The sequence below is a fragment of the Phoca vitulina genome, unplaced genomic scaffold, assembly GCF_004348235.1.
Source record: "Phoca vitulina isolate PV1807 unplaced genomic scaffold, GSC_HSeal_1.0 scaffold34, whole genome shotgun sequence".
Classification (NCBI taxonomy): domain Eukaryota; kingdom Metazoa; phylum Chordata; class Mammalia; order Carnivora; family Phocidae; genus Phoca; species Phoca vitulina.
In genome coordinates, this window is record NW_022589737.1 from 11,435,276 (window position 1) to 11,461,928 (window position 26,653).

Sequence of the window (26,653 nt, forward strand, 5' to 3'; positions counted from 1 at the left end):
AAATCCCACTTGGCCATGCTGGATGATACATTTAATGTACTGTTGTATCCTATTAGCCAGGATTTTGTTGAGAATTTTGGCATCCATATTCATCAGGGATATTGGTCTGAAATTCTCCTTTTTGATGGGGTCTTTGCTTCATTTGGGAATCAAGGTAATGCTGGCCTCAAAGAATGACTCTGGAAGCTTTCTTTCTGTTTCTTTTTTGAAACAGCTTCAGGAGAATAGGTATTATTTCTTCTCTGAATGTTTGGTAGACTTCCCCAGGGAATCCATCAGGCCCTAGACTCTTATTTTTGGGGAAGTTGTTTTTTTTTAAATTTTTTATTGTTATGTTAATCACCATACATTACAATCATTAGTTTTTGATGTAGTGTTCCATGATTCATTTTTTTGTGTATAACACCCAGTGCTCCATGCAGAATGTGCCCTCTTTAATACCCATCACCAGGCTAACCCATCCTCCCACCCCCCTCCCCTCTAGAACCCTCAGTTTGTTTTTCAGAGTCCATCTGCTTCAATCTCATTCCTGGTTATTGGTGTCTTCAGGTTGTCAATTTCTTCCTGTTTCAGTCTTGGTAGTTTATAGGTTTCCAGAAAGCATCCATTTCTTCCAGGTTGCTTAATTTATTGGCATATAGTTGTTAATAATAATTTCTAATAATTGTTTCTATTTCCTTGGTGTTAGTCGTGATCTCTCCCCTTTCATTCATAATTTTATTAATTTGGGTCCTTTCTCTTTTCTTTTGGATAAGTCTGGCTAGTGGTTTATCAATCTTATTAATTCTTTCAAAGAACCAGCTTCTACTTTCGTCAATCTGATCTACTGTGTTTCTGGTTTCTAATTCATTGATCTCTGCTCTAATCTTAATTATTTCTCTTCTAATGCGTGGCTTAGGCATCATTTGTTGCTTTTTCTCCAGTTCTTTAAGGTGTAAAATTGGTTGGCAAATTCGGGATATTTCTATTTTTTTGAGTGAGGCTTGGATGGCTATGTATTTCCCCCTTAGGACCACCTTTGCAGTATCCCATAGGTTTGGACCAATGTGTTTTCATTCTCATTGGTTTCCATGAATTGTTTAAGTTCTTTTGATTTCCTGGTTGACCCATACTTTCTTGAGCAGAGTGGTCTTTAGCTTCCAAGTGTTTGAATTTCTTCCAAATTTTTTCTTGTGATTAAGTTCCAATTTCAAATCATTGTGGTCTGAGAATATCCAAGGAATAATCTCAACCTTTTCGTATTGGTTGAGACCTGATTTGTGACCCAGTATGTGGTGTATTCTGGAGAAAGTTCCATGTGTGCTCGAGAAGAATGAGTATTTTGTTGTTTTAGGGTGGAATGTTCTGCATATATCTAGGAGGTCCATCTGGTCCAGTGTGTCATTCAAAGCTCTTGTTTCTTTGTTGATTTTCTGCTTAGATATCTGTCCATTGCTGAGAGGGGAGTATTAAGTTCTCCTACTATTAACTTATTATTATCAATATGTCTCTTTATTTTGATAAACAGTTGGTTTATGTAGTTGGCTTCTCCCATGTTGGGGGCATAGATATTTACAACTGTTAGATCTTCTTGTTGGATAGACCCTTTAAGAATGATGTAGTGTCCTTCTGTGTCTCTAACTACAGTCTTTAGCTGAAAATCTAATTTGTCTGATATGAGAATTGCTACCCAAGCTTTCTTTTGATGTCCGTTGGCATGAAAGATGGATCTCCATCCCTCCACTTTCAGTCTGGATGTATTTTTAGGTTCAAAATGAGTCTCTTGTAGACAGCATATGGATGGGTCCTGTCTTTTTATCCAATCTGCAACCCTGTGCTGTTTTATGGGAGCATTTAGGCCATTCATGTGATTATTGAAAGATATGAATTTATTGTCATCATGTTGCCTATGAAGTCCATGTTTCTATAGATTGTCTCTGTAAATTTCTCTTCTATATTACTCTTGGCGAATTTCCCCTATTATAGAACCCCCCTTAATATTTCTTGCAGGGCCGGCTTAGTGGTCACATATTCTTTCAGTTTCTGCTGGTCTTGGAAGCTCTGCATCTCTCCATCCATTCTAAATGACAGCCTTGCCGGATAAAGTATTCTTGGCTGCATGTTCTTCTCATTTAGTACACTGAATATGTCTTGCCAGCCCTTTCTGGCTTGCCAGGTCTCTGTGGATAGGTGTGATGTTATTCTGATGTTCCTCCCTCTACATAAGGAATCTTCCCCCTAACTGCCCTTAAGATGGTTTCCTTGGTTCTAAAATTTGTGTTTTACTATTACATGCCAGGGCACTGGTCTGTTCTCCTTCATCTTGGGATGGGTTCTCTCTGCTTCTAGGACATGAATACTTGTTTTATTCCCCAGATTAGGGAAGTTCTCAGCTATGATTTGCTCAAATATATCTTCTAGACCTCTCTCGCTATCCAGCCCTTCAGGGATCCCAATAATTCTGACATTAGAACATTTTATGACGTCACTTATTTCTCTAATTCTGTTGTCATGGATTTTAAGCTGTTTGTTCCAGACCTCCCCCATTTCCTTCTTTTCTATCAGTTTGTCTTCTCGATCACTAATTCATTCTTCTGCCTCGTTTACCCTAGCTGTTAGAGAATCTAATTTACACTTCATCTCATTTATAGCATTTTTAAGTTCGGTCTGATTAGCTCTCATTTCTGCCCTTAGAGAATCTATGTTGCTGTTAATGTTTTTCTTCAGCCTAGCTTTTGTCTTCATAACTGTTTACCTGAAGTCTATTTCTGACATCTTGCTTATATAGATATCCATTAGGTCTGCAGGAGAGGTATTGTCTCTTGGTCTTTTCTTTGTTGGGAGTTCCTCCTTCTAGTCATTCTGTTGAGTTGTGGTTGAGGGGATGTACAGTCGAAAATATCAACCACAATCCAGGCAAGGTGCACCCTGGGAAAGTTCAGAGCAATCGGAAGCCACCACCGAAAAAAACCCAGCCAAAATGAAACCCAAGAATAACATTTATAAAGTATAAAAATAAAAACAAACAAACAAAACCCACAAAAAAAAAAAAAATGACAAAAAAGGGTGGGGGGGTTCAGGGAAAGTAGCTATAATCCCTCTATGTGGGCGAGGTAGAGTGTTTCACCTCTTCCTGGGTGTATTTTGTTCTTTTTGTTAGAGAACAGTACTTCCCAGAGATACAGGGAAATTAAAACTGGTATATATATATATATATAAAGGTAGTATTGAATAGGGAAAAAAGAACTACATTGAAGCTTATATCTATATATATATTAAAAAAAAAGAAAAAAAGTTTATGTGTGAAAAAGTTCAAGTTAAAGCCCATTATCTTTTAAACTATATTTGCATGTTCTGCATACTGCATGAACGATGAAAATGGTCAATGAACCAGAGTGACTATATTGAATTCTTTGAAAGGACTCATACATGAAACCTTTCAGTTGACTTTAAACCAGAATACAGTTTTTACTCACTTGATTCACTCAGTGTCTATTGAATACCTTCTGTGTGCATGACCTAACAATTAAACAGTAGTGTTAGAAAAGCCAGAAGTGTGGGCTCACAGCGTGAGCACATTTTGGTGCAACATATCTTAGCATTTGGTCTTCAATTTTGCACAAAGAGAAAACTTATTTCATCCATTCACTCACATGTTACTTGGTCTGTGAAAGATATTTTGGTAAATGAGGCCCATTAATAAGTCAGGATGTCAGTTTACTTATTTATATTACCAAAAAAATGCTGCTAGTAAAACATGTTGACAGGTCAATACAATAGGAAAGTGTATTTTGGAAGTCAGATTAAGATCAGATGCAAAATAATAATCATAACAAAGGTGACGGTATACCTGAGGGCTCCAAGTCATATATCTACAGTTCCCTGAGAGGATGCTTATTGCCTGGTCAGGGCCTCCTCATTTTTTCTTTGTCTATGCTCTTCTATCATCTTGGGCCTGCTATAGTAATTGTAGCTTATCTGACATCTCTCTCATGATATTTTAGAGATATCGTTGCTCCTACATAATGGAGACTTGCAAGATGCTTTAGCCTCATGGCAGCACATTTAAAATGCTGTCTTAGGATACACTGCATCTGACATATTGTATCTATTATGTGAATTATTTTACATTGACTTTTAGCTGTAAGCTCAGTGTGTAAATATTTTCCTATTTGGAGCTTGAAGCGACACAACATTTACAAAATTAAAAAAAAAAAATGAACAAGACAAAGGTCAGGAGAATGGAGGACCCATGACAGGATCAGACCCACTAGGCATCCTCAGCGCTGGAGACACACACTGGGAAGATGAATCCTCATAACATCTAGTTCGGGGCTTAACTTGGCAAGCTTTGAAAATCAGTTGGGCCTAACTCTGGGTACATTAAAAATCAGTGGGCTTAGCTCTGGGAGGGTCAAAGGGCCATAGGAAACTGACCTCCTCTCATAACTGCACATAACCGCAGAACACAGAGTGCAGACAGCTAGCCTGACTACTGACATTGCCCACCAAAAAGTCCATGGTTATCTCAGACACACCCCACAAAAGCACAGGGACCAAACCCTGTCCTATGAAACCGCAGCAGGTAAAGCCAGTCATTGCAGCTTACTGAAAGCTCAGTCAGCTAGTGGCTCAGCCACAACAGTAGTGTTTACACAGCCCATATCCAGGAGACACCCCTGGAGCACATGGTTCTGATGAACAGGGGACACTGACTACCAGGCACCACAAGACCTCTTCTTCACAAGGCCACTACCTTTAATATCAAGAGATACAACTGACCATCCTAATACCTGTAAATGGAGTTAGACAAAATGAGGCAGAGAAATATATCCCAAATGAAAGAACTGGACAAAATCACAGCAAAAGAACTAAAGGAAATGGAAGTAAGTATTATGCCTGATAAAGAATTCGGTAATATCATAAAGGTATTCAGTGGACCTGAAATAAGAGTGGAGGATCTCAGTGTGACCTACAATACAGAGATAGAAAATATAAAAAGAACCAGAGATGAAGAATTCAATAACTGAAATAAAAATTATACTAGAGAGAGTCAACAAAATATTAGGCAATGTAGAAGAACAAATCAGCATCTGGAAGACAGATTAATGGAAGACAAGCTGAACTACAAAAAGAAAAATGACTAATAAAAAATAAAAAGTGGTTAAGGGAACTCAGTGACATCATTAAATGTAGTAACATTCCTATTAATCCAGAAGGAGAAAACCGAGAGAAGGGGAAAGAAAACTTATTTGAAGAAATAATAGTAAATTGATCAGTATGGAGGTTAAAGCACAAAAGCAATAAAATTAATTATATCTACAAGAATTAGTCTAGGGATTCACAAAATAAAAGGATGTAAAATATGACATGGTATACAGAAAATGGAGAAGGGAGTAAAAATGTAGGACATGAATGTGTTCAAACTTAAGTGACCATCAAGTTAATAGAGACTGGAATACACATAAGATGTTATATGTGAAACCAATGGTAACCACAAATTAAAAACCTATAATAGATACACAAAAAAAGAGAAAGGAACCCAAGTGTAACATTAAAGAAAGCCATCAAAGCATAAGGAAGGGGGCCAGAGAAGAAGAAAGGAAGAGAGAAGAACAAAAACAACCAGAAAACAAGTAACAAAATGGCAGTAAGTACATACTTATAAATAATTACTTTAAATGCAAATGGACTAAATAATCAAAAGACATAGGGTGACTGAAAGGATAAAAAAAAGACCCATCTGTATGCTGTCTACAGAGGCACTTCAGACATAAAGACACATGAAGATTGAAAGTTAAGGGATTAAAAAACATTTACCATGAAAATGGAAACAAACAAAAAACGAGGGTAGGAGATAAATTTTAACAGACATATAAAGGGGGAGATTGACAGTAATACAATAATAAGGACTTTAAACACCCTATTTACATCAATGGATCAGTCATCCAGACAGACGATCAACAAAGAAACAATGGCTTTGAGTGACACATTAGTCCAGATGGACCTAACAAATATATACATAATATTTCCTCAAAAGACAGCAGAATACTCATTCTTTCAAGTGTACCTGTGACATAGTCTGTGATAGATCACATTAGTTCACAATACAATTCTCAGTATTCAAGAAGATTGAAATATAATATCATGCATCTTCCCACCACAACAGTATGAAACTAGAAATCAACTTTCAGAAATTATCTGGAAAGAACACAAATATATGGAGGCTAAACATGATACTAAAAAATGAATGGAATAAACAAGAAATCAAAGAGGAAATTAAAAAAAAAAAAAAACATGGAGAAGGGGCGCCTGGGTGGCTCAGTCAGTTGAGTGTCTTTCCTCGGCTCAGGCCATGATCCCAGGGTCCTGGGATAGAGCCTGGTGTCAGGCTCCCTACTCAGTGGGGAGCCTGCTTCCCCCTCTCCCTCTGCCTGCCACTCCCCCTGCTTGTGCTCTCTCTCTCTCTCTGTCTCTCTCTCCCTCTCTCTCTCTCGATATTTCTCTCTAAACATGGAGTAAAAGAAATTGAAAGCAACTCTGCAAATTCTTTGGGACACAGCCAAAACATTTCTAAGAGGGAAGTTTATAGCAATACAGACCTGCTTGAAGAAACAAGAAAAATCTCACACCTTGCACCTAAAAGAGATAGCAAAAGAACAAAGCTCAAAGCTAGTAAAAGGAAGAAAATAATAAACATCATGGCATAAATAAATGAAATAGAGACTAAAAAACAATACAATGATACCAGGAGTTTGTTCTTTTGAAAATAAGCAAAATTGATAATCTTGAGCCATATTTACCAAGAAAGAAGAGGACTCAAATAAATAAAATCAGAAGTGAAAGAGGATAAATAACAACTAACACCACAGAAATGAAAGGACTATAAAAGAATATTATGAAAACTTACATGCCAGCATATTGGACAACCTAGAAGAAATGAATAAACTCCTAGAAACATATAACTTTACAAAACTGAATCAGGAAGAAATAGAAAATTTGAACAGACCAATTACTAGTAAGGAAATTCAATCAATAATCAAAAAACTCTTAACAAACAAAAGTCCAGAACAAGATGGCTTCAGTGGTAAATTCTACCTAGTATTTTAAAAAGAGTTAATACCTTTTTGTTTTCAAATTATTCCAAAAAATAAAGGGGAAAAAAAACTTCCAAATTCATTCTACAAGACCAGCATTACCTTGATATAGGGAAATCTGTTGCATTTCTATACATCAATAATGAAGTAGCAGAAAGAGAAATTAAGAAAACATCTCCATTTACAGTTGCATCAAAAAGAATAAAATATCTATGAATAAACATAACCAAAGAAGGTGAAAGACCTGTACTCTGAAAACTATAAAATATCAGTGAAGGAAATTGAAGACGGCACAAACAAATGGAAAGATATTCCATGCTCCTGGATTGGATGAGTTAATATTGTTAAAATGTCCAAATTACCCACAACCTACAGATTTAATGCCATCCCTATCAAAATACCAACAGCATTTTCCACAGAACTAGAACAAACAGTCCTAAAATTTGTATGGAACCACAGACAAACCCAAAGATGGCCAAAGCCATCTTGAGAAAGAAGAACAAAACTGAAGGTTTCACAATCCCAGACTTTAAGAAATAGTACAAAGTTGTAGCAATCCAAACAATCTAAGCAGTATGGTACTGCCATGGAATCACACATATAGATCAAAAGAATAGAAACCCCAGAAGTAAACCCACAACTATATGGTCAATTAACCTTCAACAAAGGAGGAAAGAATATGTAATTGGAAAAATACAGTCTCTTCAACAAATGGTGTTGGGAAAACTAGACAGCAACATGCAAAATAATGAAACAGGACCTCTTTCTAACATCATACACAAAAATAAACTCAAAATGGATTAGGACCTAAATGTGAGACCTGAATCCAAAAAAATCTTAGAAGAGAGCACAGTCAGTAATTTCTCTGACATCAACCATAAAAACATCTTTCTAGATAGGTCTCCTGAGGCATGAGAAACAAAAGCACAAATAAACTATTAGGAATACATCAAAATAAAAAGCTTCTGCACAGCAAAGGAAACAACCAACAAAACTAAAAGACAACCTACTGAATGGGAGACGCTATTTCCAAATGACATATCTGATAAAGTGTTAGTATCCAAAATACATAAAGGATTTACATAACACCAAAACAAAACAAAACAAAAACCAAATAGCCCAATTTAAAAATGAGCAGAAGACATGAACAGACATTTTTTCAAAGAAGATATCCAGATGCTAACAGACACATGAAAAGATGCTCAACATCAGTCATCATCAGGGAAATACAAATCAAACCACAATGAGATATCACTTCACATCTGTCAAAATGGCTAGAATCAAAAAGACAATAAATAACAAATGTTGGCAAAGATATGGAGAAAAAGGAACCCTCACACATTATTGGTGGGAATGTAAATTGGTGCAATCACTATGGAAAATCATATGGAGTTTCCTCAAAAAGTTCAAAATAGAATTATCATATGATCCAGTAATGACACTTATGGGTATTTGCCCAAAGAATACAAAAGACAATTTCAAAAGGATATATACACCTCTATGTTTATTGCAGCATTATTTATAATAGCCAAATTATGGAAGCAGCCCAAATGTCCATTGATAGATGAATGGATAAAGAAGATATGGTGTGTGTGTGCGTGTGTGTGTACACAGTGTTTCTCAAACACTATTTCAGTGAGTATTGGCATCCTGGGGGTTTCATCACCCAAGTATTAAGAAGCCACTGATAATAAATTTATGTTAGGGAGAGTAGTCAAAGGAAACTTAGAGGCATAATTTATGGGTTGATCAAGGAGGATCTTGAAAGTCAGGGTAGGCTTTGGAAATTAAATTATTAAGTACTTATTCTCAATTCACTTTCACTTTGTAATATTATTTATCCTTTATATCAGTATATTATAGCAGAATTTACATGACAGAGAGGTTTGAGGGAAATATTTCCTTTTTATAAATTTTGTCCTGATTCTTCTGTTTATTTCGTGAAAAAAATCTCTAAGGGTCAATGCTTTAACATTTTTCAACATTGCATTTTTGAAATATCTTACTTCTTCATCTCAGTTAGCCAGACTACTTGCAATCAACAGTATCAGAAGACCGGAACAGTCTTTTGCCTTGTTTTCTGCCTTTGAAGGATGCCAAAATATCTTTTGAGTCAGGGACAGCCATTGCATATGTGACAAAGGATTTTTTCCTTCATCCCAAATAAAATGAATAAATCAAATTACTTCCCCACAAAAAAGTGATGGGAAAGGAGTGAAATTAGCCTATGACTAAGGTCAAGCTTTGATGATACTGTTATGAAGCCTTCAAAAATGATTTTTCTAGCATCCTATTCCACTGAAATTACTACTGCCAATGTCAAAAAAATCTTTTTTTTATCAAATCTAATGAATACTTTCAACCCTTAACATGTTTTGCATGCCTTTGGGGCCACTGACAAAGTACCATTTCTTGCTGATACTCTTACTTTGGCATTTATCATTTCCCTTCAGGTAGATATGTTTCTCTCAATTTACACATTTTGTTTCCTTTGTGGATTTGTTTTTCCATTCACATCATAAATTTGGCATTTCCTGCATTCCATCTTTTACTCCAGTAATTTCTAATTCTACACAGACTAGATGAGCCCATTCACAGCCTTGTCTTCAACTACCCCTATATTCTGGTGACTCCTAAGTACATAGTATCAACCCCTCTAATAAGCTATTGAATCATGTATTTCAACTATTTATTACATATTTCCACCTGGATGAATTTCCAGGTCAACATGGCCTTCTACTCCATAAACCTAAAACCTTTTTCTTTATCTTGAAATGGTGCCTCAGATAGAATCTTGGGTATCATACTGGGCTCAATTTTCTCCTTCACCACCTGTCCAATTAGTTATCAGTCTGTCAACTCTACTTATTAAATATATGATTCACTATATATGCTACTTCCACTGCTACTGCCCTGACTTAGTTGAGGTCCTTGTCCTTTTTTCCTAGATTTCAGTTGTAGCTCTTTGACTAACCCTATTACCAATTTCACCCTACCACCAAACAATCTCTGCCACCAGAATCATCTTTCTAAAAACAATTATAACCAATTATATCATTTCCTTTCCTTTTCATAATAAAGTCCAAACTTCTTAACCTTAACATCCAAGATTCTTCTGTGACTTGACTCCTGAATTTACAATGTTATCTCTCATTCTTTCTCTTCAAGCAACTCTAAGTTTCAGTTCTCACAATGCTGTTTGCTCAGTATCCTGCCTTCTTTTGCCCATATTGTTTCCCTACCTAAAGATCCTTCCCTTCTTCACATTTTCCCCTGGCTGGTCCCTAACAAATCTTAGGATTCTAATTACCTGTCACTTCCCCTGAGGACGAGTTCCCTGGCCTTCCCAGACTGAGTCAAATGCCCCTTTGCTCTACCACATCATCTTTGCCCTACCATATCACCTTTGCCTTTGTCAACCATACTATCACTCTGAGTTATACTTATGTTCTCATTTTCTGTTTCACCAGACTGCAAGTGTTAAAGGCAGAAATATTTTTCTAGTCTTTATGCCTAGTTGCAACCAGAATGCTTCATCCAGAAGGATGCTTAAAGAGTATTTCTAGAAATTTAAATTATAGAATTGATACAAAAGGAACTGTGCTATCTTAAATCATTAGCCATCAAATCCTTATTCATAAAAAAATAATATATATGTTGGTGATTATACTTATTTTGCTGTGGCATTTTTGTGCTCCTCAAACTTCACTCATACTTTGTGTCAGAAGGTGCTGAGGTATTTAATGCTCCACCTTTGTTGTAGATTAAACGTTTCAGTACATGACAGTTTTTACAACAGTACAACCTATATATTTTATCCAAACTCTGGAGGTAACAGAGGAGAACTTAGAAGGTTATACATGCCATGTGTTACCATATACTTTTTTTTTTAAGCATTAAGGATTGAACAGCTTGTAACAGGGCTTTTGTCAGAAATTATCAGGCCAAGTCACTTAAAAGGAAAGGGTATTTTTCCTTACTACTTGTTAAACACAATTAAGGATCATCCATCACTTTCTATGTGAAGTTTTTCATTGATCATCATTGCAAATGTACTAACTTTACCTGATCATTATCATCAATGGGAATTTGAGCTCAGTGTTCCTGTCTTTGTTTCAGTATAAAATAATGAATGATAGTACAGTTAATGGGGAAAAAATAACACTTTTGTACCAGGCATGTTCAAGTCAATTTAACAGTGTACATTTATCACAGATAAGCCCTCTAAAAGGTGGCTATTTTAAAAAGCTATTTTCTGAGTTGCTTTTCATTCTGTTAAATGGAAAATAGACTTTCTGCTATAAATATTGGCAATTTCAAAAGTTTTAAGTTATTTCAGCAAAGATTTGCCTTTTATATTATAATTTACCAAAAATGTTCCTTTATTTTTATTTCTAGTAATCCCAGAATGCAAAAAGAAAAACAAACAAACCCCCCCCAAAATAAAGTGTAGGGTAAAGTAGACATAAACATGTAAATGTAAGTGGAATTTGTTTTTAAAAAAAAGAACAAATAAATTAACTGTTATATTATGATGTAAACATTTTCAAATTAGAGATTAACATGAAACAAAGGCCTGGAGTGATTAAAAATACAGTAGGTCAAATATTTCAGTAGTATGAAATGCTTTCTTTAGGAAAGTTATGAAATTGACTAAAAAAGGAATAAAGAATAAAAATATGTTCCTGAAGATGGTAGTGAACAATTTATTAATGTTTTAATACATCTGACTAATTGAACCTAACTTTCTATGAGCCTGTCATTGTATATATATAAAACATATATATAAAATATATATTCTGGAAATATATATATTTGTTGGTGTATACCAAGTATATATATGAAATATATATTCTGGAAAATGAAATATATATATGAATTCTTAGGTGGAACAGATGTTATTAAAATAGCTTGGTGTTCCCACCAAAACACTTGATTTTTATGTACCTTTAATAAAAGATTTCATCTACTATCATTGTTTCAGCTATATTCAAATGCAGATAATTTCCAAATTTATATTTATAGTTCATATATCTCTCCATATTTCTAATTCATTTGTCTAACTACTGTCTGGACATTCCAAAAGTCCTTCCAACATATCAAAACTTACAATTTTGTCTCTAGCCTATTTATCCTCCTCTATTTTGTCTCAGTTATGCTATTGTCATCCACCATTCCTGCAAAAATACTGAAACATCTGTCTCCTTCTTCCTCCTAATTACATATAATCAGTTGTCAAATCTCTTTGATTTTACCCTTTAAATATTTCTCTGATGTACTCCCTACTCAGTACGCCTACCTGTTGACTTATTTCAGACTTTTATCATCTCTCACTTGACCTTTGGCAATAGCTCCAACTTTTTTCTGTAATTCCAGACTTAACTCCCTTGAATCCATCCTCTACATGGCTATCAAGAATCCCTCCAAAACAGAAATGTCGTAATGTTGCTCCTTAATAGACATATCTGACCACAGCCTCCATATCCAGATTTACCTCTTTGCTTCTGCCTCCTTTAAGTTCATCTGTGCTGGGCTGTGATTTTCTGCAAAACAGGCAAAATGAGAATTGAAAAGAGGTGGAGAGAAGATTTTGACCATTTGAGTCAGTGTATTTGCCCTCTCCCTGCCATCCTTCCTCTACCACCAACACCAGAGAAGGGCCTAAAAGAGGTTGTGAAGGTATGAAAGACCAGAGGATTCACACACACACACACACACACACACACACACACACACACGACTCTAAACCTCTTAAACCACATGGGTGTTATATGCAACTAATGAATCATTGAACACTACATCAAAAACTAATGAGGTACTATATGTTGGCTAATTGAACATAATAAAAATAAATAAATAACTAAATAAATGTCTGGAAAGGAAATAAAAAATAGTGAATGTCAATAAAAAATAAAATAAAATGAGACTGGATTAAGTTTCAAAAAACAAAAGTGACCATAAAACTATGGAATCTACCTAAGACATAATTAAGGAATGTTAAATAAAAATAAAGCACAATTGAAAGCAGTGGTTTTATAAAATAAAATCAGTTTATTTTTAAATCCCAAAGACTTAAGATTCCTCAACACTCTGATTATACTCTGCTTGCGCATGATCTCCTTGGGAGTTTTTCCTGACCTGCTTCCCAGTTCCTGGTGTATTCCCTGTTAACCTTCTGTATCACTGTACTTAGTTGCTTGTCTTTCCTGTTGACTTGTGAGTTTCTTTTAAGGGCATGAGTTGAGTCTTTCGTCCTCTTAACCATTTTAACACAGTGCCTAGCGCACAAGTGATTCTCAGTAAATGTGTGACTGATGGACTGTCAATTAGTGAATTCCCAGAAATGCTAAATCACAGTGACCAATTTTAATGACTTCAAAGTTGTTTCTTTTTAATTTCTCAGGCTCTATTATGTATTAATATTTCCTTATTTATAGTATAAAATACATTGAAATTGAAAACAATATATTACCCTTCTTATATCTATTTTCAAATTTCTATATATTTTCAACATTTTAACACAAGTGATTTTGGGAATCATTTTATTTTTTTAAATTTGTTTTGTAGGTTTTCGAAATTTACATATTGATGACCAGATAACTCTCATCCAGTATTCTTGGATGAGCTTAATGGTGTTTGGACTAGGATGGAGATCTTATAAACATGTCAGTGGACAAATGCTATATTTTGCACCTGATCTAATACTAAATGAGTAAGTAGTAACTTGATTTTTGTTCGTATTATCACATAAGTGTATATGTAGGATAATCTTTAAAATTACATTTCAGTAGATGATTACACACTTAGTATCCCAAATAATAGAATTTTCCTGAAATGTTTATCAGAATTATCTCAGGATATAGCTTGATATAACAAAATTAATAAAATTGTATCATTATATCAGTAACTTGATATTTGGAGATTCCCCTTTTGTTTCAATATATAGTAGTCATGTCAAATCAATTTTTTTAAACTTCAAAAGTGTATCAAGAAATATACTTAAAGATAAAATGAAATTTTTAGTTTATCAAATTAAAATTTTATACCTTGGTACTAATGAATATAATTATTTAAATTAGAAGTATTTTTGCTTGAAACTATTGACTTATTTTCAAAAAGTAAAGCTATCTCTCCTCCTAGAGGGAAAAGTCAGACAGGTCAGTTATTTTAATAATTGAAAGACAAATATTTCAATGTTCTTGGTTATATTTAAATTACTATAATTAATTTTCTACATATAACCTTAAACTGAATAAGAATCTTTTCACGGAAATATTTATACCATTCTAATGAATGCTGACTCAGAATTATATGACATATTAAGTTACTTTTGTTTTTATAGTTAACAGATAATTTTCATATATTTTATTCCATTTTGCCCTATAATCCCTTGAAATAGGTAAGGAATCAGTGTCCTTCATTATACAGTTCAGGAAACAGGCTCAGAGGAATTGTATATCCTGCCAAAGAATCTGAGTGACAGTCAGGATTAATTTTAGCTCTTCAGAGTCAAAATCTAGTTTTCTTTTCACAATTTGTGTTAGCTGCATGTGACTACTGTGGGTATTGCAGAATAGCACATGGTTGAGAAAATACCTTTAAAAATTTTTCTTCAACCTTCAGAATTAGTGTTTGGCCTTGTCAGTTATTTAATCCTTTGTAATGTTCTCTTTGTCACCATACATTTCCTCTAGAATAGTTCATGGTATAACTCTTCTACACTGACTACTCTGAACTGAATACACTGAACTATTCTACATTCTTCAGTTTCTGTGAACTGAATCCATTCTCCAATTAGATTACCACAAAATTTTATATCTATTTTTTAACAGAAAAAATCATCAGTAAATATATGATTTCCTGAGTGTTCCTCAGCTCCACATTCTCAACTCCTTAGGTTTTTAAATGTAATAATAAAAGTGAGAAACAACATTAATCTTGGTCAATATGTATTTAATATTATTTCTTACTTTAAAATTTCTTAACCTCAAAAATTCAGTATTGTGAACAAAATATTGAGTTTGTTTACAAAAAGACATTTTCTGTAATAAGTAAGTTACCAAATCTTTTCTCTGATAAATTACACAAACTGGCTAAGACACTGTCTGTGTGTTTCTTTTTTCCTCTTGCTTTTTCTTTTGTGTGTTGTGTGTGATACAAGACAGAGGATGAAGGAATCATCATTCTATTCATTATGCCTCACCATGTGGCAAATCCCACAGGAGTTTGTCAAGCTTCAAGTTAGCCAAGAAGAGTTCCTGTGTATGAAAGTATTGCTACTTCTTAATACAAGTGAGTGAGTACAGCAACTTTTACGAGATGTTTATTTTCTTAATTTTTAATTCATTGGGAAAGCCTCAAATGGCAATATGATCATATGGTTATACATGAAGTCTGAATCTTAGATTGTGGCTGCAAAGGAGAAACACCTAATATACTATCATAGACATTAATAAAATTACTTCATATTTCTCAGGCCTTACATAATAATAAAATATCCCACCAATTAGGGAATTCTATTTTTTTTTTCAGATAAAATGTGCTTAAATGACTTTTTCATATTCACCTAATTGCGTATTATGAACTAGTTAATACTGCGTAAACACAAACTATCTTCTTTCCATCCCCACTCCACAAAAGACTTACTATATAAAATACACATTTTTGTTTGGAACTATTATTTTTATGTAGAACAGACAGTTAAACAAATAACCTACAAAGATCAGTGGTATAACACAATAGCAGTTTTTTGTCACTCATATTCACAGTCCATTGGGTTAGGAAGAAAACCCATGCTCCTTCCATATAGGGGCTCCACACTTCCATAGCAGCTTGGATTCCTCCATTGGCTCTAACTAGAAGATAAGCACTGAGTGAGAAGAATTTGGACGTGAGGCCTGGAAATGTCGTATGTCACTTCTACCCACATTCTATGACCCATATTTAACTGTAGGAGAGGTTGGGAAATATACTGCAGCTCTATACCCAGAAGAAACATTATGAAACATAGCATTGGTCACCAGAAGGACAGGCAAATATACATTTCACTCTTTCTCATACACAAAGAGCACACACACCTCTGCTTCAGTGGAAAATTTTTAAAAACTGCTTTTACTTTTTACCTTTTTCTGTGTCCTTTCCATGCACTGGTAGGCTCAGCCTTTGAATATCTGAATTGACCCTTCTTTTACTCAGTGATTTGAAAGAGAACCTAAGAGAGTGAAGGTGAGCCAGGAGTCTTTCTCAGTAGTATATTTTCAGGGACTTCTTTCTAGTAGCACAAGTCTCAAATAGTGGAGGGGTGGGGTACACATCAGGAAAAAAAAGGCAAAAAAGCTAAATCCTTAAAAAAGGATGTTTTCCTCATGAAATCTGTGCAAGCACAGGGACCAATACAGGATCTAAGGATCCATAGCTCTATCCCCCCACCTTGGGAACACTATTTGGAGCAGAGACCTTCAAGCCTAATTTGATAAAAGAGCATAAAGTGGGCTAAAGTATTGATATGGAGCTAGCCAAGAGAGTCAGCTAGAATAAATTTAATATTATAACAGTTAACTCCTGTCCTTTTCTTGGCAGTAATGAATCCTATAGCAGTTAAGTTAGAGATAATCCTAGATTTCCCAAATTAGTTGTTATTATTAACATAATTCAATATTTATAGATAGGCTACATTATGCTGAAGGGCCAAACAACCCCACAATCTCAGTAGCTTAACAAAAAAAGTTTTTAAATATTTATTTTTCCCACTATATGTCCAATGCAGATCAACAGGGAGGCTCTGCTCATTGACGTCACTCAGGTGCCCAGGCACATGGAGGCTATATCTTGACATACACTTCTCCAATCACTAGAGCATTGGTAAGGAAGGAAATGGTAAGGGAAGGAAGGGACATATGTATAACCTCCAGTCACATACCATAGAAAACAAGATTCTTGGCCACTTGCAGCTTCAAGAAAAGGGAAAAACAGCAATATTTGGTGAATAGTACTTAAGATTTCTACAAATTTTAATAAAAATCCTAATGGGATTTTTGAGGAGAGACTTGGCAAAGCTTTTGGGAATTTATCTTTAAATCTTAAACAGTAGATAAGTATTACAAAAATTTTGAGGTGAAGAAGGAAATTAGAATTCTACCTAATTAATACAGTGTGAGAGAAGAATAGATACACTAAATTCTTAGTCAAGTCAGACTAGTATATATTAGAACTTAATATACTGTAGTGGAAACATCATGAATCAATGAGTATGGAGCAAATATTGTTAGGAAAAAATAAATTTTATATTTGGGGAAAACTTAGTTTGTATATTTAGCTCAAATTATATCTTAAAATAAATACCAGATAATTGAGTTAAATGTACACACTTAAAATGTTAAAAACATACCAAAAGGAATATAAATGATTTTGAGATTTCAAATAAGGAATACCCTTTTAAAAATAAATGCAATTGGTAAGTTGGTAAAGGAAAAGTTCAATGATTTGATACATAAGTATTTAAACCTCCAATTTGCCATTAAAAATTAAAATGAAGATCTTCAGGAAAATATAGCAAGTTGAACACACCATTGTTTCTTCTAAAATGACACTAAAATATTACTAACGGGATTTTTTTAAACAAATAAAAGAGAATGAGAGGAATCAATAACAATAAGATTCTGCAAGCCAGCAAGCAGAGCTAAGTTAGCATACCTGAGAAAGTTGGATTCTAAAGCAGAAGTAAGAAAAACCAAGAAGTACCTTGATTTGCAACACCAAATCTCTGGCATGTTTCTCAGTTGGCGACAACAATGATTTTTTGAGATGACAGTGAAGGTAGAGTTAAAAACACAAAGTTCTTTTTAAAGTCTGTATCCAGAAATCACCCAACCATGAAATTGTCCCTCTCCAACTCAGGCAGAGACCTTAGGTTTAGTTCCTGAAGAGGATATAATAGAGGGTAGCTGGATTGGTGAACTGTAGGCACTGCTGAGGGTGAGAGGTTCCCTAATGACAACAGATTAATTCTATATCAAATGTTGATAAATCTTCCAGCATACTCCCTTCACCCCCATCTCCCAGAACAATGTTATCCAGGTTTATATCCTCTAGACAGGAGAATGAAAGATTCTTCTCTGCAGAATCTCTTTGGCCAGAAAGAAAAAGAACTAATATGTTAACAGTAGCTGTTTCTCTTTGAAGTAGCTCAGCCAGATTGCCCTGTGCTAAAGCTCACAGTCAATAAACACTACCTATTGAAACAGAACTCTGAATCAGCCTTGTAGTTTTCCACTCCTGAATATAAATAGCCAAGGCATCTGAGAGAGTCCTTTGACATCAAAGACAAAGACAAATCAGAAAGAAAACAAGCAAACAAACTCGGAAGACACAGATGAGGTAGGGAGATAAAACCTCAAAAAAATTAAAAAGCTATCCCTCTTTAGAAAGAGAAGAGAACATATTGCACCCAAGAAACAAGTACTGGATACGGTGAGAAAGGAATAACACATTAAAAGCAAATAGCTCTTGGAAATTGAAATTGAAAGTTGAAAAGCAGAATTTACATATATATATATAGATATAGATATAGATATATATAATGTATATATGAAAGCAGAATTTAAAAGTCAGTACAGGCATTGGTAGACAAAGAAAACCTTTCAAAAGTAGAGCAAAAACCAAAAAATATAGAAAATCAGAAGCAAGGAGGCCCAACACGCAAATAGTTGGAGCACTAGAAAGAGAGAACAGGAAAATACATAGGAGAAGAAATCATCAAGGAAATAACTAGTCTTTTTAACAAAAGGAAATTTGGAAAATTTCATTTAAAAAATGACGTTGGACTCTTATTAACTTAAAATGGATCAAAGACCTAAATCTAAGAGCTTAAACTATAAAACTATTAAAAGAAAACAGACATGATATTGAATTTGGCAATGATTTCTTGGATATGACACACAAAACACAGGCAATAAAAGAAGAGAAATGGATTTCATCAAATTTAAAACTTTAGTGCATCAAAGGTCATGATCAACAGAATAAAAAGTCAACCCACTATATGGGAGAAAAATTTGAAAATCATTTATCTGATAAAAAAAAGTATTAATATCTAGAATATATAAAGAACTACAATTTAACAATTAAAAAATTTTTAAATGGACAAGGGCCTGAATAGACATTCTCCAAAGAAGGTATACAAATAGCCATTAAGCACATGAAAAGATGCTCAACATCACCAATCATTAGGGAAATACAAATCAAAACCACAGTGAGATACCACTTCATACACTCATTTAGATGATTATTTACTCTCAGTAAAACAAAAAGTTGTACTAGAAATCATAATATATACTATGTGTGACTAGACTGTGGTAGCATTTTACATAACTAAATAATAAATACTGAATATTGATCTAACCAATATTATGAAAGTGATATTAGGAAGATGAGGAATAAGAAGTTGTGTGTGTGTGTGTATGTGTGTGTATGTGTGTGTGTGCTACTGGTATGGAGGTGACTGTAGATCTGAAAGATGGAAATGGAGCTAGAGCCTTACTTTCCACACTGGAAAATCAAAAGTAAAAATAAAAAATCAAGAATCAGCACTACAATGTTGCTATTTAATTCTATCAAAGGAGAAATTAAAATAAATAAATGAAAAAGTTGAAAGTGTTTGCCTCTGGCATGAGAAAAGTTGGGTTGCCTGAGCACTACTTTTTGCCCTAATAAGGTTGTAAAACTGTGACAAAATATTTAAAAATTAAACAACAAACTTAGAAAAATATCTGAAATATAATTTAGGCCCCTATAAATAAGTGAGTACAAAACAGAAAAAAAATTAAAAATCACTAATACACATAAGAAAATTGTTCAACCTCACTAATAATTTGAGAAATGAAGATATTTTATTTTGCTATGTAAAAAGCAAAGATTACCTAAAATGAAAATATTCAATACTAGCCACAAAACAGTTAAATAGTGAGAAGTTTAGCAATGTATATTACGAGTGTTAAGAAAGTTAATATCTTTAATTGCAATAATTCTACTTCTAAGGATATATCTTTTTAAAAAATCAAAAATTATATTCATCATAAGTATTGTTTAGACTAGCAAAATATTTCAAATATCAAATGAGAAGACAATTAAATAAATTGTACTACAATTTTAAGTGAAATTAAATATGAGAATTAAAACATTTATTATTAAAGAATTTTGAGAGATATAAGTAAATGTTCTCAATATAATGTTAGGAAATGTCCCAAAATATTGGATTGTAGAATCTAGTGACTTATAATTTTTTATGTTTTCTAAAATTTTTCTAATGAATATATGTTATTTTTAAGTTAGCTAAATCAAAAAATAAAGATCCTTGTTTTTATAAAAAAGTATTCTTATGTAAAAGAGCATCTGGCTAACTGCCCATGACACCATTTCCCAATTTGCCACTAAGATATTTGCAAGAAATCCTAAAACTCACTTGTGGAATCAACAAGAATCTGAGAAAAAATTCTCCAATCATATAATACTGGATGTAATAATCAAGGCAAAAAGGAATTAAGGTAAGGAGCTTAAAGCAAATAGAAATATTTAGGAGAGCTGGTTCATTATTGATCTGAAATGTAGGAAAGAGAGCAGGAGAGGAGGAAAAACTTCAAAATGTCCCAGGAGCATAGGATGAGAGCCTAATGATTAGATCATAATATCCCCAGAACTTCTTATTAGTGGTTGATACTAAAAGGATGTGAGGCTGGCTGGGAATACTTGAATGGATAGAGTGAAGACTTTGGGTTACTAGTTTCCAGTTCTTGAAAACCTAATGGGAAATAGTACTTCAATAATCAGAAGAAAAAATAATTTTATTTTTTAAGTGTTTTTTTTTTTTTTTTAATTCCAGTTAACATACAGTGTAACATTAGTTTCAGGTGAACAGTATAGTGATTCAACACTTCCATACAACACACAGTGTTCATCACAAGTGCACTCCTTAGGGGTTACCCCCATCACCTATTTTACCAATCCCTCCACTAACCTCCCTACCCCACCGTAACCATTAGTTTGTTCTCTATAGAGTCTGTTTCTTGGTTTGCCTGTTTTTTTTCCCCCAAAAAATCATCAAGGGTCAAGGGTCAAGATAATTAATGTAGAGTTATATAAATCCAAGAGACTATATGATTTTTTTCTTTCAGCAATCTAGATATAGCTGCAGGAAAAGGGAGCTGCTTCATTTAAGTTTCAAGGTTTATTTGTAAGGTAAATGCAACCAAAGCAAAAGGAAACAAGAAAATTGGGAGTTCTGGTGATAATTTGCTGAAGAAATCAAGCAGAGCATCTCAAACAAGTGACAACAGAAGGATCTAAAATATTAAGGAAAAAAATTGTAGGTAAAATAGACAATGTAGTAGAAATAAGAGAACTAGCAGTAAGAATAGGAAGTTGTGCCTACAATTTGGCTATCAGAATTAAAGACTTCAGAGATATATTACCAGTTAACATCACATGGGAATAAGATACATTCCCATTAAAATAAGCAACCAAAAAGGAATATTTGCCATTGTTATTATTTAATATTGTTCTGGAAATCCTAAACCATGCACTGAATCATGAAGCAGAAACAAGAGCTACAACTATTCGGAAGGGAGAAACGAGGATATTTTAAATACAGTACTGTATACCCAAAAAAACACAAAAGATAATCAACCAAAACTATTTGAATTGAAAATAGAAATTAAAAGAAATTAGTAAAAATAGAGTAGTATAATGAAGTGGTTGGATATAAGAGAAGTATTGAAATAGCAATAGCTTTCTCTCATATGAGCAGGAGGAATTAGGAAATTTAATGAAGCAATATTAAAATTACAACAAAAAAGATAAATTATCCATGAATAATCTCAACAACAAATACTTCAGATTTATATGAAGACAAACTTGACAGAGAGATCCAAGTATTTGTTTAAATACTTTTTCTTTGGGGCACCTGAGTGGCTCAGTCGTTAAGCATCTACCTTCAGCTCAGGTCATGATCTTGGGGTCCTGGGATGAGACCCACATCAGGCTCCTTGCTCAACAGGAAGCCTGTTTCTCCCTCTCCCACTCCACCTGCTTGTGTTCCCTTTCACACTGTGTCTTTTTCTGTCAAATAAATAAATAAAATCTTTAAAAAAATAAAAAAAAATACTTTTTCTTTAAAAAAGACCCAACTTACATATAATTGTAAAGTAAATCCATTCCTGAGACAGGAATATAGAATGACAGATGCTCTTTTGAGCAAATGTTAAGTTAAATGAATAATCCATTGATACAGCTCTAAAATAGGTAAGCTAAAATGTTCTTTAGTTTATCTAGTTGTTCTTATATGCTTGAAGAGAACTATAAGTTTATGTGACCTAAAACTATCAATAACACTCTTTCCTATTTAAGATGTTCATATCTAGAATTCTATATCAAAAGAAATCTTTACAGAGATTTTTATTATTAACTGCTGCTGTCATCTTTTTAAACATAACTGCCAGTTATATTCTTTCAGTTCCTTTGGAAGGACTAAGAAGTCAAAATCAGTTTGAAGAGATGAGATCAAGCTACATTAGAGAGCTCATCAAGGCAATTGGTTTGAGGCAAAAAGGAGTTGTCTCTAGCTCACAGCGTTTCTACCAACTTACAAAACTTCTTGATAACTTGCATGATGTAAGTATTTTGTTTTCTAGGATATCAGTGATTATTTTCTGAATTTCTATAATCTTTTAAATATTAAATCTACATTTTACCTTATATGGTTTCTTCAAACTCATATTTGTACTTATATTTTAAAACAGTATTTGTATCACACTGCTCAGCACTTATATTGTGCTTTTTTCATTTTCAATGTAGATCACCCCAATATCCTTTTACTAGTATTTGTATAATTTGAAAGTAATTTAATGGTTTATAGGAATCGTGATAACATTTTCCTGAGTAATGTTCTAAAATATTTTTGCCCTAAGTTAGAGAAGATTTTATATATACAGGAAAAGCAAAGGTATGGGTGTGAAAAATAAGACTCGTATCATTTTGGATGGAATTATAAGTTAATGACAGTGCTAATGGACAATTTGGCAATCTACTCACTAGGTCAAATTTGAGAAACAGATAGCCAAGGATTGTTAGCCATATAGGTAAAGCCTCTATAATGAAAGGCAGAAATCAAATACTCAGAAAAAGTGTAATGAAGGAAAAAGCACCAGAGCAGAGAACAGAAAAAAGATTCAAAAAAATTAAGATATTCAGAGAAAAAAGAATGATATTGCATCCATGAAACAAAAATAGAAAACATTTGGAAAGGAACATTTAGAAAGAAAATACTTTTGGATAATTAAATATAGAAAAACAGAAATTTAAAATTTAATTGAAGGGCTGAAATATAAATCTCAGAAAAACTCAAGAAATAACAAAAAAGATAAAGAAATGAAAAATTAGAAGAAACAACAAATTTAGGGGATTAATCCAAGGAGGTTCCTTTCCCAATTAAAAGGAATTTCTGAAAGAATAGAGAAAATCAAGGAGAGGAAATTATATAAAAAATCATAAAATTAAAGCTGCTGGACCAAAAGTATTTTAATTTTCTGACTGTAAAGGCCCATTGTACAGGCACAGCACAATTGAACAAAGGCCCATTATTGTAGAATTTTAGAATACCAGAAATAAAGAGACTATGCTAAAATATACCAATGAGAAAAGAAACAAGTTACATAAAAATGATCAGGATTCAAAATGATGTTGGACTTCTTAACAATACTGGAACCCAGAAAACGATGGAGCAATGGCTTCAGAATTTTGGAGAAAAGGAAAATCTTCAAAGAATTTTATACCCATCCAAGCCATCAAACAAATACGATGGCACCTTAAAAAGTATTTTCAGATGCGAAGGTCTCAGAGAGCTTACCTCAAATACAACCTTTCTCAAGAACATCTACAGAATGTTTTAACCGTAAAACACTGGACTAAGCCAATGAAGTAGAATATCCAACCCAGGAGAGATGCAAAGGGATGTTCTAGCACATTGAGTGTGCTGGACAATCATTACTCTAGATTGGAGCAGTAATGCACAGGGTTTCAGAATACTAGTGCCAGGAAAAAAAGATGGAACGGAGGGATTACCAGTATGTACGAACATATTGAGGTGAGTTTTTACAATTGTGTCAGAGAATTTGACTATGGCTTTGTGATAAATATAAAGGAAACAAAGCAAAACAGAAACACAAGATGATTGGCTCTAGCAAAGTAAAAATAAGTCCTATATGAAAGGAAATGTAATCCAGCAGGAAACAATAAAAATCTTTATAATTGCTGGGTATTGATTTAGTAAAAAAATTGAGATATAGCTATATAGAGAATGAGAAGAGAAAAGTGTGCATAGTTGGGAGGAGTGTCTAGTATAAGAGAGCTAAAACCTCATTTTCCATAATAGAAACTAAATCAATAATATCAAATTTGAAAAACAAAATTTAGTAGAAATACAGAGATAAATATTTAAAGATATGGGCTAAAGAAGTTGAAAATGGTTGCATCTGGGGAACTAGAATAAGGATGGGAAGAACTCTATTAGAAAACTGCTGGATTTTATTGTTGCTGCTGGGTTCTATTTGACTTTTAAAATTATTTACATTAATTATTTGACAAAAATTAAAATTAGATTAAAATGAATTATGTTGGGTTATTTGTGTTGACAGAGGAAGACTCAATATATTGTTATGTGAAAAAGCCAGTCTATTAACAAAATAGACTTTATTAAATAATTGCATTTTTGGAATTATATATGCCTTATGTATATTGTGTGTAAACCTGGGTATGTTTGTATACGTGTATTAAAAGAAAAAAGAGGGGCGCCTGGGTGGCTCAGTCGTTAAGCGTCTGCCTTGGGCTCAGGTCATGATCCCAGGGTCCGGGGATCGAGCCCCGCATCGAGCTCCCTGCTCTGCGGGAAGCCTGCTTCTCCCTCTCCCACTCCCCCTGCTTGTGTTCCCTCTCTCGCTGTGTCTCTCTCTGTCAAATAAATAAATAAAATCTTTAAAAAAAAAAAAAAAAGAAAAAAGAAAGACACCAAAACGTTCATATCAGTTATCCTGTGGGATTGTGAATGACTTTCATTTCTTTAAATCTGTACTATCAGAATGTTTCATTGTATGTAGTATCTTACATATTATTCTAGAGAGTGAAGGGAGTTATTTTGGTAAGAAAACATCTTGATGGGTATTCATATTGTTAGGAAAATAAGCTGTCATGTTTTATTATATGCATGTTATTTTTTTACATGTTCTCTATCCGTTTGTGAAACCAACAGCTTGTCAAACAGCTTCATCTGTACTGCTTGAATACATTTATCCAGTCCCGGGCGCTGAGTGTCGAATTTCCAGAGATGATGTCTGAAGTTATTGCTGCGCAGTTACCCAAGATCTTGGCAGGGATGGTGAAACCTCTGCTCTTTCATAAAAAGTGAATGCCATTTTTATCTTTAAAAATTAAATTCTGTGATATGTCTGTTTTTCTTTTGGTCAGGATTATAAGGTCTCGGGTTTTTACAATGTTCTCAAAGCCTTACATTTATAACGTATATTGTGTAAATTTCAGAGAAAATTGTGAAGTTTTGTTTTCCTTTATAAAGCATAATTAGAATTTTAAGGTGTTTTTGTGTACCTATATATTCTTTAACAGTTTACAAGATTGAAAAGTACTAAAACTGATTGCCAAAGTAAACTTAATTTTGTCCATACTATTTCCTACCATTTAGGTGAAGATTTTTAACTTTTGCATTGAATGAATCTTCTACTTTAGAGGAAAAAAATCTTACATGTAAAAATAAAAAGTAATTATATATGTTCCTTCTAGGTAGCTCCCTTTGTCTCCTTGAATATATTTACAAAAATGAGTCTTTAAAATGGTATGCAGAATTTTGTGTAAATGAGCGTATATACATTTTTTGTGAGGAGAAAATTCATAACCTTCATCAGATTTTCCAAAGGGTTTTTAATGCAAAAAATATAGAGAAAAAGAGTTTAAAATCCCTGAAATAGATTGAGGGTGTGATATTAGGAAAAACAGCTCATATATTGACTATTTCCCAAATTAGAAACACAAATCTCTAAGGAAGTTATTAAGGAAAGCCATATCATTATGACAACAGTATTAGGGGTTTTGTAGTTTTTTACTAACCTTTTTTGGGACTTGTCCTTTAATAAGGTATTGTGAATCCAAATAAGAGTCCAGAAGAGTCTGTGGCTTAATGCCACTCCTTACCATCTGGGGCAGGTGGAAAATCACTTAACCTTACTGATTTTCAATTTCCTCACCTTTACTACTGTTATATTTCCTGCAAAATGTTCCTTTTGGTCAGAGTTTCTTATTCACTTCTTAATCAAAAAAGAAAGGAAGGGAGGGAGGGAGGGAAGGAGGGTAAGGGAGGAAGGAAGGGAAGAGAAAATAAGAAATATTATTCTCTTTCTTTACTCAATGGGAGATAATGACAAATCACAGGTTGAAAGTTTTTGAGTGTCTTGGATCCAATTCTAAGAGAGATATTTCAAGAAATACTAGATACTGTCTCAAAATAATACAACCAATTACAATAA

General features: G+C 33.6%; 1 protein-coding gene across 2 annotated transcripts in view; it reads left to right on the forward strand.

Annotated features, from left to right (window-relative positions):
• PGR (progesterone receptor) overlaps window positions 1–25,915 on the forward strand; it is a 98,760-nt gene extending 72,845 nt beyond the window's left edge. Inside the window, exons 5-8 of one of the 2 annotated variants that reach the window (XM_032426324.1) lie at window positions 13,644–13,788; window positions 15,238–15,368; window positions 22,579–22,736; window positions 25,369–25,915. In XM_032426324.1, the coding sequence (XP_032282215.1) occupies window positions 13,644–13,788; window positions 15,238–15,368; window positions 22,579–22,736; window positions 25,369–25,524 (590 nt within the window). In that variant the 3' untranslated portion in view covers window positions 25,525–25,915. The remainder of the gene's footprint in view (window positions 1–13,643; window positions 13,789–15,237; window positions 15,369–22,578; window positions 22,737–25,368) is intronic. The other variant, XM_032426325.1, reaches the window with a different exon arrangement.
• The last annotated feature ends 738 nt before the right edge of the window (window positions 25,916–26,653 follow it).